The 16,505-nt window shown below is 45.0% G+C and overlaps 1 protein-coding gene across 4 annotated transcripts in view; it reads right to left on the reverse strand.

Annotated features, from left to right (window-relative positions):
• Positions 1 to 16,505, reverse strand: part of LOC115159100 (dymeclin-like) — a 156,484-nt gene that overhangs the window by 77,750 nt on the left and 62,229 nt on the right. For all 4 annotated transcript variants that reach the window (XM_029708496.1, XM_029708497.1, XM_029708498.1 and 1 more), the window contains 3 exons: positions 7,793 to 7,981; positions 7,531 to 7,709; positions 3,552 to 3,677 (listed from right to left, as the gene is read on the reverse strand). In XM_029708496.1, coding sequence (XP_029564356.1) covers positions 3,552 to 3,677; positions 7,531 to 7,709; positions 7,793 to 7,981 — 494 coding nt within the window. The remainder of the gene's footprint in view (positions 1 to 3,551; positions 3,678 to 7,530; positions 7,710 to 7,792; positions 7,982 to 16,505) is intronic.

Genomic DNA, 16,505 nt, shown 5'->3' on the forward strand with positions numbered 1-16,505 from the left:
GGTCGGTAAGCCAGCCATGGCAAAAGTACTCCTAAATTCATAGTTTTATTTGATTTGTTTCATTGTTTTAGCTTTTATTTAGGCAATTTCTAGTTCTCAAATATATAAAACATATAGGTCAATTAAATTTGATACAAACTTGGTCTGGTTTTAGTCATTTAAGGTTTACACTGAAAGTTTTTCTATCACAAAAAATAAATAATAATAATAATAATGTTTGGCATGGCGGCAACAATCTAGCAGTGGCGCGCCACTTCTAAATGAATAAAGTAGAAACACTGGTACTGTACAAATTAAGAGGAAAAGTTATAACCCTAGCTAGTAGCTATCACCGTTTTGATCACAAATAACTTTTTTTCTCTGTAAAACACAAATAACAAAATCCTCTCCCCCTCTTTCCTAAACAAGACATTTACTGTAAGCGTTTCATGCAACTTGATGGCTCGACTCTTTTTGCATTACTACAGTAGGCCTATTACTTCTGGTTGTCAACCTTGTGTTTCCAGGGTGCTTAGCGACCACGGTAACAGCACTTCATGTCAGAAGTAAAGTAAGTCTTGGTAACGGTTGGCAGGACAGGATGTTATAAGGTTTGGCCTTACTTAATGTTGGGGAAGGATATAGATTCTGAAAAAGAAATCTACACACACACACACACACACAATTACACATTAAATAATGCATTTCAGATCGCACCTTTTTCACTAACATGCAGAAATAGAATAATGCCCTAATTTAAAGACCTATTTTGTAGTGTCAAACTATCCCAGATTTAGACTTCAAAGAGATCATTTGTGAAATTGACTAGGCTGCGCCATGGTCAAGTCTGTACTATCAAATGCAACAGAGGTTGTAGAAGCCTAGCTGTGATGTGTGTAGGAATACATGATCCGAGTCTGGAGACACTAAATGGAGTCACAGTGACACAGCACCTTAGGCATTGGGTGACAACCATCAGCAACTGATGGACAAAACAGAGACCAACATGGCAGTCTAATCCCAGGCTCAACTCACAGCCCCAAAACACCACAACAGCATTAAAGCACTTCCGCATAGATTTTTCTATGATGAAAAACACCCATCTGAATATTGAGAGCTGGCCTAACTGTGGTTGGTTTACATTGAACCAAATACTGCTGGAAATTACATGTCAACAGCAAAGAGACCAATGTGAAATGGATTTTCATCCAAAACAGAGAGACTCAGAGAGAGGTCTGCTGGCAGCCACAGCCTAGGCTGTAGGATTTCCTGCTGCAGTCAAACAGGGTTCCCAAATGACACAATATTCCCTATATAGTGCACTACTTTTGACCAGAGCCCTATGGGCCCTGGTGAAAAGTAGTGCACTATATGGGGGATAGTGCCATTTGGGACTTAGACAGAGACAAATTCATATGCAGCCCAGCCAGTAGACTGAAACTCGATAGGCTCCGCACGTACAGAGAAAGAGAGGAATGACTTTAAAATGTCAAAAATGATTCACACAACTGGAATGTAATGGAAGAGCAGAATGGCGTCAAGCACCGTGTGCTAAGTGGTTTAAAGGCTCTCTGTTCAAATACACGGCGAATTCATTGACAAGCTGAGTAGAAAGAAATAATGAAGAATGAAATAGACAGAGGGAGACAATCTGGACAATCTGGACCCTCTCTTTCTAAAATGATCTGCCGAAATTGTTGCAACCCCATCTGAGATTCCCCAAAGATTGGAAAGCTGCCACGGTCATCCCCCTCTTCAAAGGGGGTGACACTCTAGACCCAAACTGCTACAGACCAATATCTATCCTACCCTGTCTTTCTAAGATCTTCGAAAGCCAAGTTAACAAACAGATGACCGACCATTTCGAATGCCACCGTACCTTCTCCGCTATGCAATCTGGTTTCAGAGCTGGTCACGGGTGCACCTCAGCCACGCTCAAGGTCCTAAACGACATCATAACCGCCATCGATAAGAGACATTACTGTGCAGCTGTATTCATCGACCTGGCCAAGGCTTTTGACTCTGTCAATCACCACATTCTTATTGGCAGACTCGACAGCCTTGGTTTCTCAAATGATTGCCTCGCCTGGTTTACCAACTACTTCTCTGATAGAGTTCAGTGTGTCAAATCGGAGCGCCTGTTGTCCGGCAGTCTCTATGGGTGTGCCACAGGGTTCAATTCTCGGGCCGACTCTTCTCTGTATACATCAATGATGTTGCTCTTGTTGCTGGTGATTCTCTGATCCACCTCTACGCAGACGACACCATTCTGTATACTTCTGGCCCTTCTTTGGACACTGTGTTAACTAACCTCCAGACGAGCTTCAATGCCATACAACTCTCCTTCCGTGGCCTCCAACTGCTCTTAAACGCAAGTAAAACTGAATGCATGCTATTCAATCGATCACTGCCCGCACATCATCACTACTCTGGACGGCTCTGACTTAGAATACGTGGACAACTACAAATACCTGGGTATCTGGTTAGACTGTAAACTCTCCTTCCAGACTCACATTAAGCATCTCCAATCCAAAATTAAATCTAGAATCGGCTTCCTATTTTGCAACAAAGCATCCTTCACTCATGCTGCCAAACATACCCTCGTAAAACTGACCCTCCTACCGATCCTCGACTTCAGTGATGTCATCTATAAAATAGCCTCCAACACTACTCAACAAACTGGATGCAGTCTATCACAGTGCCATCCATTTTGTCACCAAAACCCCATACACTACCCAACATTGCGACCTGTACGCTCTCGTTGGTTGGCCCTCGCTTCATACTCGTCGCCAAACCCACTGGCTACAGGTTATCTACAAGTCTCTGCTAGGTAAAGCCCCGCCTTATCTCAGCTCACTGGTCACCATAGCAGCACCCACTCGTAGCACGCGCTCCAGCAGGTATATCTCACTGGTCACCCCCAAAGCCAATTCCTCCTTTGGTTGTCTTTACTTCCAGTTCTCTGCTGCCAATGACTGGAACGAACTGCAAAAATCTCTGAAGCTGGAGACTCATATCTCCCTCACTAGCTTTAAGCACCAGCTGTCAGAGCAGCTCACAGATCACTGCACCTGTACATAGCCCATCTGTGAAACAGCCCATCTATCTACCTACCTCATCCCCATACTGTATATATTTATTTATCTTGCTCCTTTGCACCCCAGTATCTCTACTTGCACATTCATCTTCTGCACATCTACCATTCCAGTGTTTAATTGCTATATTGTAATTACTTCGCCACCATGGCCTATTATTCAACAGCTTTTACACATTATCTGAAATGGCACATGTTCTGACGTTTGAGAAATCATACCTCATTCAGAGAAATGTCTCAGACGTTTATAACTAGAATGTGCTGAAAGGGAATACATGTTGTTTGCAGGGCTGTGTCCCTTCTGTCATAGGAGTGCAATTACTGGTGTGCATAATTTCTGTGTGACACTGGAGTACATTTTCAGCGCTCAATCAATCAGGGATACTACTCACCCCTTCATGTATGGATCTGTTGAAGGTATCGTCCTCAGTGAGGATGAGGAGGATGACGAGGGTTAGAGTGAGGGGTCAGTACTCACCACCTCATGTATGGATCTGTTGAAGGTATCTTCCTCAGTGAGGATGAGGAGGATGATGAGGGCCATGTAGACGTGATGAGAGTTCCTGTCTTCCACATGATACAGGATCTTGAGGATGGGCATCACCTGAGGAGGAGGGGAAGGAGTAAAATAATTAGAGAACGAGCATGTGCGTTGGCTATTTGTATTTTCATGCATTTATTTAGCCAGGATAGTCCACTCACTAACAAATGACACTGTTTTCCAGGATGTCCTGGTCTACTGTGTGTGTGTCTGCATGGTGTTTCTCCAGGGTACGTGTCTGCATGGTGTTTCTCCAGGGTACGTGTCTGCATGATGTTTCTCCAGGGTACGTGTCTGCATGGTGTTTCTCCAGGGTACGTGTCTGCATGGTGTTTCTCCAGGGTACGTGTCAGCATGGTGTTTCTCCAGGGTACGTGTCAGCATGGTGTTTCTCCAGGGTACGTGTCTGCATGGTGTTTCTCCAGGGTACGTGTCAGCATGATGTTTCTCCAGGGTACGTGTCAGCATGGTGTTTCTCCAGGGTACGTGTCAGCATGGTGTTTCTCCAGGGTACGTGTCCGCATGGTGTTTCTCCAGGGTACGTGTCCGCATGGTGTTTCTCCAGGGTACGTGTCAGCATGGTGTTTCTCCAGGGTACGTGTCCGCATGGTGTTTCTCCAGGGTACGTGTCAGCATGGTGTTTCTCCAGGGTACGTGTCCGCATGGTGTTTCTCCAGGGTACGTGTCCGCATGGTGTTTCTCCAGGGTACGTGTCTGCATGGTGTTTCTCCAGGGTACGTGTCCGCATGGTGTTTCTCCAGGGTACGTGTCTGCATGGTGTTTCTCCAGGGTACGTGTCAGCATGGTGTTTCTCCAGGGTACGTGTCTGCATGGTGTTTCTCCAGGGTACGTGTCTGCATGGTGTTTCTCCAGGGTACGTGTCTGCATGGTGTTTCTCCAGGGTACGTGTCTGCATGGTGTTTCTCCAGGGTACGTGTCAGCATGGTGTTTCTCCAGGGTACGTGTCTGCATGGTGTTTCTCCAGGGTACGTGTCTGCATGGTGTTTCTCCAGGGTACGTGTCAGCATGGTCTTTCTCCAGGGTACGTGTCTGCATGGTGTTTCTCCAGGGTACGTGTCTGCATGGTGTTTCTCCAGGGTACGTGTCTGCATGGTGTTTCTCCAGGGTACGTGTCAGCATGATGTTTCTCCAGGGTACGTGTCAGCATGATGTTTCTCCAGGGTACGTGTCTGCATGATGTTTCTCCAGGGTACGTGTCTGCATGGTGTTTCTCCAGGGTACGTGTCTGCATGGTGTTTCTCCAGGGTACGTGTCTGCATGGTGTTTCTCCAGGGTACGTGTCTGCATGGTGTTTCTCCAGGGTACGTGTCTGCATGGTGTTTCTCCAGGGTACGTGTCTGCATGGTGTTTCTCCAGGGTACGTGTCTGCATGGTGTTTCTCCAGGGTACGTGTCTGCATGGTGTTTCTCCAGGGTACGTGTCTGCATGGTGTTTCTCCAGGGTACGTGTCTGCATGGTGTTTCTCCAGGGTACGTGTCCGCATGGTGTTTCTCCAGGGTACGTGTCCGCATGGTGTTTGATGGTTTAACTGCCATGGTTCAACAGCCATTCCGTCAACTTCTATTGTGAAATCCTGCATTCCTGCTGTGCAGACTGACACTGTTGCAGAATAAGCAGGCAGAGTGCACTGAGCAAGCTCTGACACGAATCCAACATCCCAACACACTGCATCCCAGACTGCACTAAGAGAAAGTGTGTGTTTGTGTGTTTAGGCCTCCAGCACTGTTCCACAGAGGGGTGCTTCGGGAAGCGCTATGTGTGTCCACCCGTGTGTGTGTGTGTGTGTGTGTGTTTGTTCAAGCATGGTTCCACTGTGTGTGGGAGTGATCCTCTGTCACAGGTGGGTCCTGCAGAGCAATGGTCTGTGGCGCTCCCCCCTCTGCGCTCCCTAATACACTTAAAACCTGCTTAGGACCGGACAGGACCAGCTGTCTACTGTGCCCCACTGTGTCAGCAGGGAAAAAAGAAGAACTAAGTCAATGAGGATGACTCAGATTACCCAGAGTACATTTCAGAGTTTCCGTTAGGAGAACGTGGTGCCGGACAACGTGACCAACAAGATTTGAAATTTGTACCTAATAAACTGAGCACGTCCTCACGTTTGTGTTTTGATGCAGTAGTGTGTCAAATCAAAGTTTATTTGTCACGTGCGCCGAATACAACAGGTATAGACCTTACAGTGAAATGCTTACTTACAGGCTCTAACCAATAGTGCGAAAAAAAGCTGTGTGTGTGTGTAGGTAAGTAAAGAGATAAAACAACAGTAAAAATACATTTGAAAATAAGAGTAGCAAGGCTATATACTGACACTGGTTAGTCAGGCTTATTGAGGTAGTATGTACATGAATGTATAGTTAAAGTGACTATGCATATAAGATGAACAGAGAGTAGCAGCAGCGTAGAAGAGGGGTTGGGGGGAGGGGCACACAATGCAAATAGTCCGGGTAACCATTTGGTTACCTGTTCAGGAGTCTTATGGCTTGGGGGTAAAAACTGTTGAGAAACCTTTTTGTCCTAGACTTGGCACTCCGGTACCGCTTGCCATCCAGTAGTAGAGAGAACAGTCTATGACTGGGGTGGCTGGGGTCTTTGACAATTTCTAGGGCCTTCCTCTGACACCGCTTGGTGTAGAGGTCCTGGATGGCAGGCAGCTTTGCCCCAGTGATGTACTGGGCCGTACGCACTACCCTCTGAAGTGCCTTGCGGTCGGAGGCCGAGCAATTGCCGTACCTGGCAGTGATGCAACTGGTCAGGATGCTCTCGATGTTGCAGCTGTAGAACCTTTTGAGGATCTCAGGACCCATGCCAAATCTTTTTACCGTAATTTCCGGACTATTGAGCGCACCTGAATATAAGCCGCACCCACTGAATTTAAAAAAATATATTATTTTGAACATAAATAAGCCGCACATGTCTATAAGCCGCAGGTGCCTACCGGTACATTGAAACAAATGAGCTTTACACAGGCTTTAACGAAACATGGCTTGTAACAAAAATAAATAGGCCTTAACGAAGCACGGCTTGTAACAAAAATAAATAGGCTTTAACGAAACACGGCTTGTAACAAAAAATAAAAAATTAGCAGTAAACAGTAGCCTACCAAGAAAGTCATTGGTCACTATCTTCCTCCTCCTGTGCACTGAAACCACTGAAGTCATTCATTCCTTCGGTGTCTGAGTTGAATAGCCTCAGAATTGCTTCATCCGATATTGGATCGTTTTCATTGTCGCTCTCGTCACTGTTTGTGACCTTAACCCGTTCGGCAATTTCATTGGTCTAATGAAAGCTTCATGCCGCCAAAAAACTGAGCATGTCACAGAATGTGTTTTTTTGGAGAAAAAAAAATGTGAAAGCGGGAAAAATCCATAGCGTCATTGTTTAAGCCGCGAGGTTCAAAGCGTGGGAAAAAAGTTGCGGCTTATAGTCTGGAATTTACGGTAGTTTCCTGAGGGGGAATAGGCTTTGTCGTGCCCTCTTCACGACTGTCTTGGTGTGTTTGGACCATTCTAGTTTGTTGTTGATGTGGACACCAAGGAATTTGAAGCTCTCAACCTGCTCCACTACAGCCCCGTCGATGAGAATGGGGACGTGCTTGGTGCTCCTTTTCCTGTAGTCCACAATCATCTCCTTAGTCTTGGTTACGTTGAGGGATAGGTTGTTATTCTGGCACCACCCGGCCAGGTCTCTGACCTCTGACCCTATAGGCTGTCTCGTCGGTGATCGGTGTGTCATCAGCAAAATTAATGATGGTGTTGGAGTCGTGCCTGGCCATGCGGTCGTGGGTGAACTAGGAGTACAGGAGGGGACTGAGCATGCACCCCTGGGGAGCTCCCGTGTTGAGGATCAGCGTGGCAGATGTGTACGTGTACGTGTGCGCAATTAGCGACTAACTCACCAGGTTCTCCATGTCTGTGCGTGACAGCATGTATGTCCTCATGTTGGTGTTCTGATGTAGCAGTGTGTAGAGTATCAGTGTAGCCTGGTCGGATCTCTGCTGCTCACACAGAGCTGTGTAAAGGCTGTTGAAGTTAATCTGGAACATATGGTGTTGCTCTGTAGGGATGGATGACGTGTCTGTGGAAAACACACAGGTTTAGTACCCATTCATTGAAAGGTCCCCCCGTCATCTTTTACTGGTGCTAGTGCATATTCTGTACCTTGTGTGTTTTTGAAGCATGTGACAGCCTGTCTGTAGGGGTTGGGACAGTTGTTGGGTCCATCTGTCAGATTGGCTAGCACCAGGAGCAATAACAGGCTCTGATTGGACAGTGGCAGAGGGTTCTGTTCCTGGTCCAATCCTGGCTTACTGCCGGCTCCACCCAGCGCGAACACACTCCACAACCCACCTGGAGGAAACATAATAGTGAAGACCTCAAAACTATGAAATAACACATATGGAATGTGCAAAGCTGTCTCAAGGCAAAGGGTGGCTACTTTGAAGAATATAAAATATATTTTGAATTGTTTAAAACTTTTTTGGGTTACTACATGATTCCATATGTGTTATTTAATAGTTTGGATGTCTTCACTATTATCCTACAACGTAGAAAATAGTAAAAATAAAGAAAAACCCTTGAATGAGTAGGTGTGTCCAAACTTTTGACTGGTACTGTACGTCACAGGGTTATACAGACCTTAGCACATCACCCGACACAACACGCCTTTTACTATATTGTCAGAAGCATCATCAGACCTCGGTAGTAGCCTATTTCATGCTGTGCTCTAAAGATGGCATCGTAGCCACACAAATACATTAGAAGATCATCGTTGATCTGATCAGAAACACTGTGCTCACAATCCTTATCTCCTAATGACGTCGCTGGTGAATTTTGTTTGAATTTTGGAATATATTGCGCAATAGGCTAAGGTTTTTACTAGGCGCGAGCCCATCCAGGGTTGAGTCCCGTGAGCGAAACAAACGTAACGAGCTTGAGAAGAGTATACTGAAGCAAAGATTCACTCACATTTTAGATAAGAAAATATCCGCCTACCTTTCTGTCATGTCAACCATCCATCCAAATGAAATAATTCCATATGTCTGCCTTTTGTCTTTATAAACATTCACATAGCCTATTCCATGTTACGGGGTAATCCAATGAGCAACACTGCAGCTGTTGACTGCAGTGACCGCCATTTATAACGACAGTATTTATACCCCTTGGAATAAGGTTTTGAAGTGTCTGTCCTATATCTAGGTGATTTTCAGGATGTCTCATGGTCTGACAAACACCGCAGTCGCTCAGTCACCTTCTACCGCAGATGCGGAAGGCAGACATAGGCGGATGCAGTGGTTTGAGACGGAGCCCATGCAATATCTCTAGCTTAAACTGAAAGATTGTTTAAGGGGATTTTTATGTTACTCAGAATGACGCACAGGTGCGTCAATAGACTCTGAAAAGACTCCGAAGGATTTCAATTCTTCAGGCTCTGTCAAGTTCATTTACTTATCATTGCTAGACAGCCATTTTCAAGTCTTGCTATAGATTTTCAAGCCGATTTAAGTAAAAACTAACTAGGCCACTCAGGAACATTCAATGCAACACTGGAGTTGCTTACCATTTGGCCTTGTGTTTTAGGTTATTGTCCAGCTGAAAGGTGCATTTGTCTCTCAGTGTCTGTTGGAAAGCAGACTAAAAAAAGGGTTTCCTTCAAGCCTTGCTGATAACAAGCATACCCACAACGTGACGCAGTCCCCACCATGCTTGAAAATATTTAGAGTGGTACTCACTACAATACATTCATTACAGAATTCACAACACACTAAGTGTGTGCCCTCAGGCCCATACTCCTGTACCACAGATCTACAACACATAATCCATGTGTACGTGTGCGTATAGTGCGTATGTTATCATGTGTGTGTATGCATGCATCTGTTTGTGTGGCTTCACAGTCCCAGCTGTTCCTTAAGGTGCATTATCATCTGCTTTTTTTAATATCTGATTTGAATGCTTGCATCAGTTACCTGATGTGGAAGAGAGTTCCATGTAGTCATGGCTCTATGTAGTAATGTGCACCTATCAGAGTTTGTTCTGGACTTGGGGACTGTGAAGAGACCTCTGGTGGCATGTCTTGTGGGGTATGCACGGGTGTCAAAGCTGTGTGCTAGTGACGGACTTCTCCCCATCTTAGCTACTGTGGTATCAATATGTTTTGACCATGACAGTTACAGAGAATTGTATGTGTGGAGTACAGATATGGGGTAGTCATTAAAAAATCATGTTAAACACTATTATTGCACAGAGTGAGTACATGCAACTTATTATGTGACTTGTTAAGCACATTTTTACTCCTGAACTTATTTAGGCTTGCCATAACAAAGGGGTTGAATAGTTGACAAGATATTTCAGCTTTTCAATTCTAATGGATTTGTAATTGTTTCTAAAAACATAATTCCACTTTGACATTATGGGGTAACGTGCGTAGGCCAGTGACACAAAGTCAAGGGGTATGAATACTTTTTCAAGGCACTGTATAATCAATACACGACTTTCAAGGAGTAGGGTATTTAAGGGAAGTGTATTTGATACAAAACAGGCTAAAAGAATACTTTCCCATTTTATGAAATTAGCCAAAATTATCACATTCTTTTGCTCGCTCCAGGAAGGCAATTGGGCCCTGGCTTGCAAACTAAATCCCCTGCATCATCTTGTAAATGATTGTCATTCTACCGATTTCAAAATGTAAATGTAGGCTAATCATAAATGTAATAATACCATAATTGATTTACCCCAATGAAAACTTGGACAGTGAGCATAAATCACATTTCGATAGATGCATGCATCAGTACCTAGCCTTTCTTTTATATCTGCAACAGAAATTAATTTAATTTACAAGAATATGTTTACTGTCAGCTGGCTACTGTAGGAAAGTTACAATCAAATTAAACATTTGTGACATAACCTAATCTTTTAGTCCATCCTATGAAGTGGATGTTGCCCGTCACCCGTCTTTCCCTCTCATTTTAGTAGATCTGATCATGATCTGATCACACCATGCAACTAGGGATGTAGCCTACAGTCAGAGAAAGGGAAGAGGGGCAATGTTGATTGGCAGGTGAAAAGGGGTTGAAAGGTAAAAGTGGGAGGCGGGATTAGGTCGGCTCCTTTCCTCCTTGCTGGGCAGAGATTTCGGAAAAAGTGATTGTGAGCCCGCAACCCAAATTTATCACGACAATGTATTTGCCATACCTCACAATCGATTGGACTTCCTGCATGTATTATTTTCGCTGTGACAGAATGTTTATATTTTCCGTATACTGTACCTAACAAATTACATAGTCAGTCACTCAATTAATAAGGCCACCACCATTTTGGGATTTTCAGACAATCTTAAAGCAACATCTTAAAGCATAAAAAAATCTGAAAATGGTGGTGGAAAATTGTGTTTTATTAAGACAGTACACACAATTTTTTCAGTTTCTTTCCCGGCGGCTCGCCATTCAAGCTTGCTATGGAGGAAAATGACGCCTTTGCAGCCTGAATGGAGGATGCTTTATGTACGAGCCGGTCCACGGGGGACACGAGTTTATTGCCCACTATCGGCTGCCTAGGCAAAGATTGACTAGGCTACTGAATTCCCTATGGTTGTTTAGCATGCAAAATGACTTGTAGGTCAATGACTGTCAGTTCGACAAGGAAGGAGAGGTTGCATCAGTCGTCACAAAATATTAGGTATTTTTGGAAAATGTATGTAATATGAGCAAAACATGTTAATGAATCGGCTATTTGTAACATTTGAATTGATTTTCTGACAGATGCATGCTATTCTACATGATCAAAAGTATGTGGACACCTGCTCATCGAACACCTCATTACGAAATCATGGGCTTTAATATGGAGTTGGTCCCCTCTTCCACTAGATGTTGGACATTGGTGCGGGGACATGCTTCCATTCATCCACAAGAGCACTAGTGAGGTCAGGCAGTGATGTTAGGCGACTGTGTTGTGATGGCACCGGAGGGGAAGGCAGCCATCTTATCGGCTCTTAACCATCCATGCTATTTTGTTTGTTTTTCCGCGTTGTTTGTAACTTGTTTTATAAGAGACGGTAGCACCAACATTATGACCGAAAAGAGCTTCTGGACATCAGAACTGTGATTGCTCACCTCAAACTGGACAATGAGTTCTTCTTCAATGAGTCAGACGGGAGGGATATAATACAGACACCCGACCAGGCCCAGATCTCTGTTTTTCACTAGAGAAGGAAACGCAGATTTCGCAGAAAGAGATCAGGGTGCCTTGTGAGAATCAGGCGACGAGTGGCTAATCTGCCTATGCCTTCCGGCCAGCTAGCTAAGCTTCAATCGCTGGAAAATAAATGGGACGACACTGAAAGCATGTTTATCCTACCAACGGGACATTAAAAACGGTAATATCTTATGTTCCACCGAGTCGTGGCTGAACGACGACATTAAGAACATACAGCTGGCGGGTTATACACCCCATTAGGGTGTATAACCACCGATAAGCCCACTATAATTGAGAATTTCAATAAGCATTTTTCTACGGCTGGCCATGCTTTCCACCTAACTACCCCTACTGCATTCAATAGCACTGCACCCCCCACAGCTACTCGCCCAAACCTCCCCCATTTCTCCTTCTCCCAAATCCATTCAGCTGATGTTCTGAAAGAGCTGCAAAATCTGGACCCCTACAAATCAGCTGGGCTTGACAATCTGGACCCTTTCTTTCTAAAATTATCTGCCGAAATTATTGCAACCCCTATTACTAGCCTGTTCAACCTCTCTTTCGTGTCGTCTGAGATTCCCATAGATTGGAAAGCAGCTGCTGTCATCCCCCTCTTCAAAGGAGGTGACACTCTTGACCCAAATTGCTACAGACCTATATCCATCCTACCCTGCCTTTCTAAGGTCTTCGAAAGCCAAGTCAACAAACAGATTACCGACTATTTCGAATCCCACCGCACCCTCTCCGCTATGCAATCTGGTTTCAGAGCTGGTCATGGGTGCACCTCAGCCACGCTCAAGGTCCTAAACGACATCGTAACCGCCATCGATAAGAAACAATACTGTGCTGCCGTATTCATTGACCTGGCCAAAGCTTTTGACTCTGTTAATCACCACATCCTCATCGGCAGACTTAGTAGCCTTGGTTTCTCAAACGATTGCGTCGCCTGGTTCACCAACTACTTCTCTGACAGAGTTCAGTGTGTCAAATCGGAGGGCCTACTGTCTGGACCTCTGGCAGTCTCTATGGGGGTACCACAGGGTTCAATTCTTGGGCCAACTCTTTTCTCTGTATACATAAATGATGTCGCTCTTGCTGCTGGTGAATCTCTGATCCACCTCTACGCAGACGACACCATTCTGTATACTTCTGGCCCTTCTTTGGACACTGTGTTAACAACCCTCCAGACGAGCTTCAATGCCATTCAACTCTCCTTCCGTGGCCTCCAACTGCTCCTAAACACAAGTAAAACTAAATGCATGCTCTTCAACCGATCGCTGCCTGCACCTGCCCGCCCATCCAGCATAACTTCTCTGGACGGTTCTAACTTAGAATTTGTGGACAACTACAAATACCTAGGTGTCTGGTTAGACTGTAAACTCTCCTTCCAGACTCACATCAATCATCTCCAATCCAAAGTGAAATCTAGAATTGGCTTCCTATTTCGCAACAAAGCATCCTTCACTCATGCTGCCAAACATACCCTCGTAAAACGGACCATCCTACCAATCCTCGACTTCGGTGATGTCATTTACAAAATAGCCTCCAATACCCTACTCAACAAGCTGGATGCAGTCTATCACAGTGCCATCCGTTTTGTCACCAAAGCCCCATATACAACCCACCACTGCGATCTGTATGCTCTCGTTGGCTGGCCTTCACTTCATAATCGTCGCCAAACACATTGGCTCCAGGTCATCTACAAGACCCTGCTAGGTAAAGTCCCCCCTTATCTCCGCTCACTGGTCACCATAGCAGCACCCACCTGTAGCACGCGCTCCAGCAGGTATATCTCTCTGGTCACCCCTAAAGCCAACTCCTCCTTTGGTCGTCTCTCCTTCCAGTTCTCTGCTGCCAACGACTGGAACGAACTACAAAAATCTCTGAAATTGGAAACACTTATCTCCCTCACTAGCTTTAAGCACCAGCTGTCAGAGCAGCTCACAGATCACTGCACCTGTACATAGCCCATCTATAATTTAGCCCAAACTACTACCTCTTCCCCTACTGTATTTATTTATTTTATTTATTTTGCTCCTTTGCACCATATTATTTATATTTGAACTTTGAACTTTCTTCAAACTACAAATCTACCATTCCAGTGTTTTTCTTGCTATACTTTATTTACTTTGCCACCATGGCATTTTTTTGCTTTTACCTCCCTTATCTCACATCATTTGCTCACATTGTATATAGTCTTATTTTTTTTTCTACTGTATTATTGACTGTATGTTGTTTACTCCATGTGTAACTCTGTGTTGTTGTATGTTGTCGAACTGCTTTGCTTCATCTTGGCCAGGTCGCAATTGTAAATGAGAACTTGTTCTCAACTTGCCTACCTGGTTAAATAAAGGTGAAATAAAATAAATAAATAAATAAAAAATTAGCAGGACAGAACAGCAGCCTCTGGTAAGACATGGGGCGGGGGCCTATGCATTTATGTAAACAACAGCTGGTGCACGATATCTAAGGAAGCCTTGCGGTTTTGCTCGCCTGAGGTAGAGTATCTCATGATAAGCTGAAGACCACACTATCTACCTATAGAGTTTATCATCTGTATTTTTCGTAGCTGTCTACGTACCACCACAGAAATCATTGCTGGCACTAAAACCGCACTCAATGAGCTGTATAAAGCCATAAGCTAAAAGGAAAATGCTCATCTAGAGTCGGCACTCCTAGTGGCCGGGGACTTTAATGCAGGGAAACAAATCAGTTTTACCTCATTTCTATCAGCCTGTTAAATGTGCAACCAGAGGGGAAAGAATTCTCGACCACCTTTACTCCACACACAGAGACGTGTACAAAGCTCTCCCTCGCCCTCCATTTGGCAAATCTGACCATCATTATATCTTCCTGATTACAAGCAAAAATTTAAGCAGGAAGCACCAGTGACTCGGTCTACAAAAAAAGTTGTCAGCTGAAGCAGATGCTAAACTACAGGACTGTTTTGCTAACACAGACTGAAATATGTTCCGGGATTCTTCCGATGGCATTCCGATGGTACACCACATCAGTCACTGGCTTCATCAATAAGTGCATCGAGGACGTCGTCCCCACAGTGACTGTAAGTACATACCTCAACCACAAGCCAAGGATTACAGGCAACATTCGCACTGAGCTAAAGGGGAGAGCTCCCGCTTTCAAGGAGTGGGACACTAACCCGGAATCTTATAAGAAATCCCGCTATGCCCTCCGACGAACCATCAAACAGGCAAAGCATCAATACAGGACTAAGACTGAATCATACTACACCGGCTCTGATGCTCGTCGGATGTGGTAGGGCCTGCAAACTATTACAGACTACAAAGAGGATCACAGCCGAGAGCTGCCCAGTGACACGAGCCTACCAGACAAGCTAAATCACTTCTATGCTCGCTTCGAGGCAAGTAACACTGAAACATGCATGAGAGTATCAGCTGTTCCGGACGACTGTGTGATCACGCTCTCCAGCCTATGTGAGTAAGACCTTTAACAGGTCAACATTCACAAGGCCGCAGGGCCAGACGGATTACCAGGACGTGTACTCCGAGCATGCGCTGACAAATGTCTTCACTGACATTTTCAACCTCTTCCTGTCTGAGTCTGTAATACCAACATGTTCAAGCAGACCACCATAGTCCCTGTGCCCAAGAACACCAAGTTAACCTGCCTAAATGATTACCGATCCGTAGCATTCACATCTGCAGCCATGAAATGCTTTGAAAAGTTGGTCATGGCTCACATCAACACCATTATCCCAGAAACCCTAGACCCACTCCATTTTTGCATACCGCACCAACAGATCCACAGATGATGCAATCTCTATTGCACTCCACCCTGCCCTTTCACACCTGGACCAAAGGAACACCTATGTGAGAATGCTATTCATTGACTACAGCTCAGCGTTCAACACCATAGTGCCCTCAAAGCTCATCACTAAGCTAAGGACCAAATACCTCCCTCCGCAACTGGATCCTGGACTTCCTGATGGGCCACCCCCAGGTGGTAAAGGTAGGTAAAAACACATCCGCCACGCTGATCCTCAATACAGGGGCCCTTCAGGGGTGCGTGCTCAGTCCCCTCCTGTACTCTCTGTTCACTCATGACTTCACGACTCCAACACCATCATTAAGTTTGCTGACGACACAGTGGTAGGCCTGATCGACAACAATGAGACAGCCTATCGGCAGGAGGTCAGAGACCTGACCGTGTGGTGCAAGGACAACAACCTCTCCCTCAACGTGATCAAGACAAAGGAGATGATTGTGGACTACAGGAAAAGGAGGACCTAGCATACCCCCATTCTCATCAACAGAGCTGAAGTGGAGCAGATTGAGAGCTTCAAGTTCCTTGGCGTCCACATCACCACCAAACTAACATGGTCCAAACACACAAAGACAATCGTGAAGAGGGCACGACAAAACCTATTCCCCCTCAGGAGACTGAAAAGATTTGGCATGGGTCCTCAGATCCTCAAAAGGTTTTACAGCTGCACCATCCTGACGGGTTGCATCACTGCCTGGTATGGCAACTGCCTCCGACCACAAGGTATTACAGAGGGTACAGCCCAGTACATTTTTATTTATTTATTTTACTTTACCAGATAAGTTGACTGAGAACACATTCACATTTACAGCAACGACCTGGGGAATAGTTACAGGGGAGAGGAGGGGGATGAATGAGCCAATTGTGAGCAGGGGATGAT

Source organism: Salmo trutta, chromosome 23 (genome assembly GCF_901001165.1).
Source record: "Salmo trutta chromosome 23, fSalTru1.1, whole genome shotgun sequence".
NCBI classification, from domain to species: Eukaryota; Metazoa; Chordata; class Actinopteri; order Salmoniformes; family Salmonidae; genus Salmo; species Salmo trutta.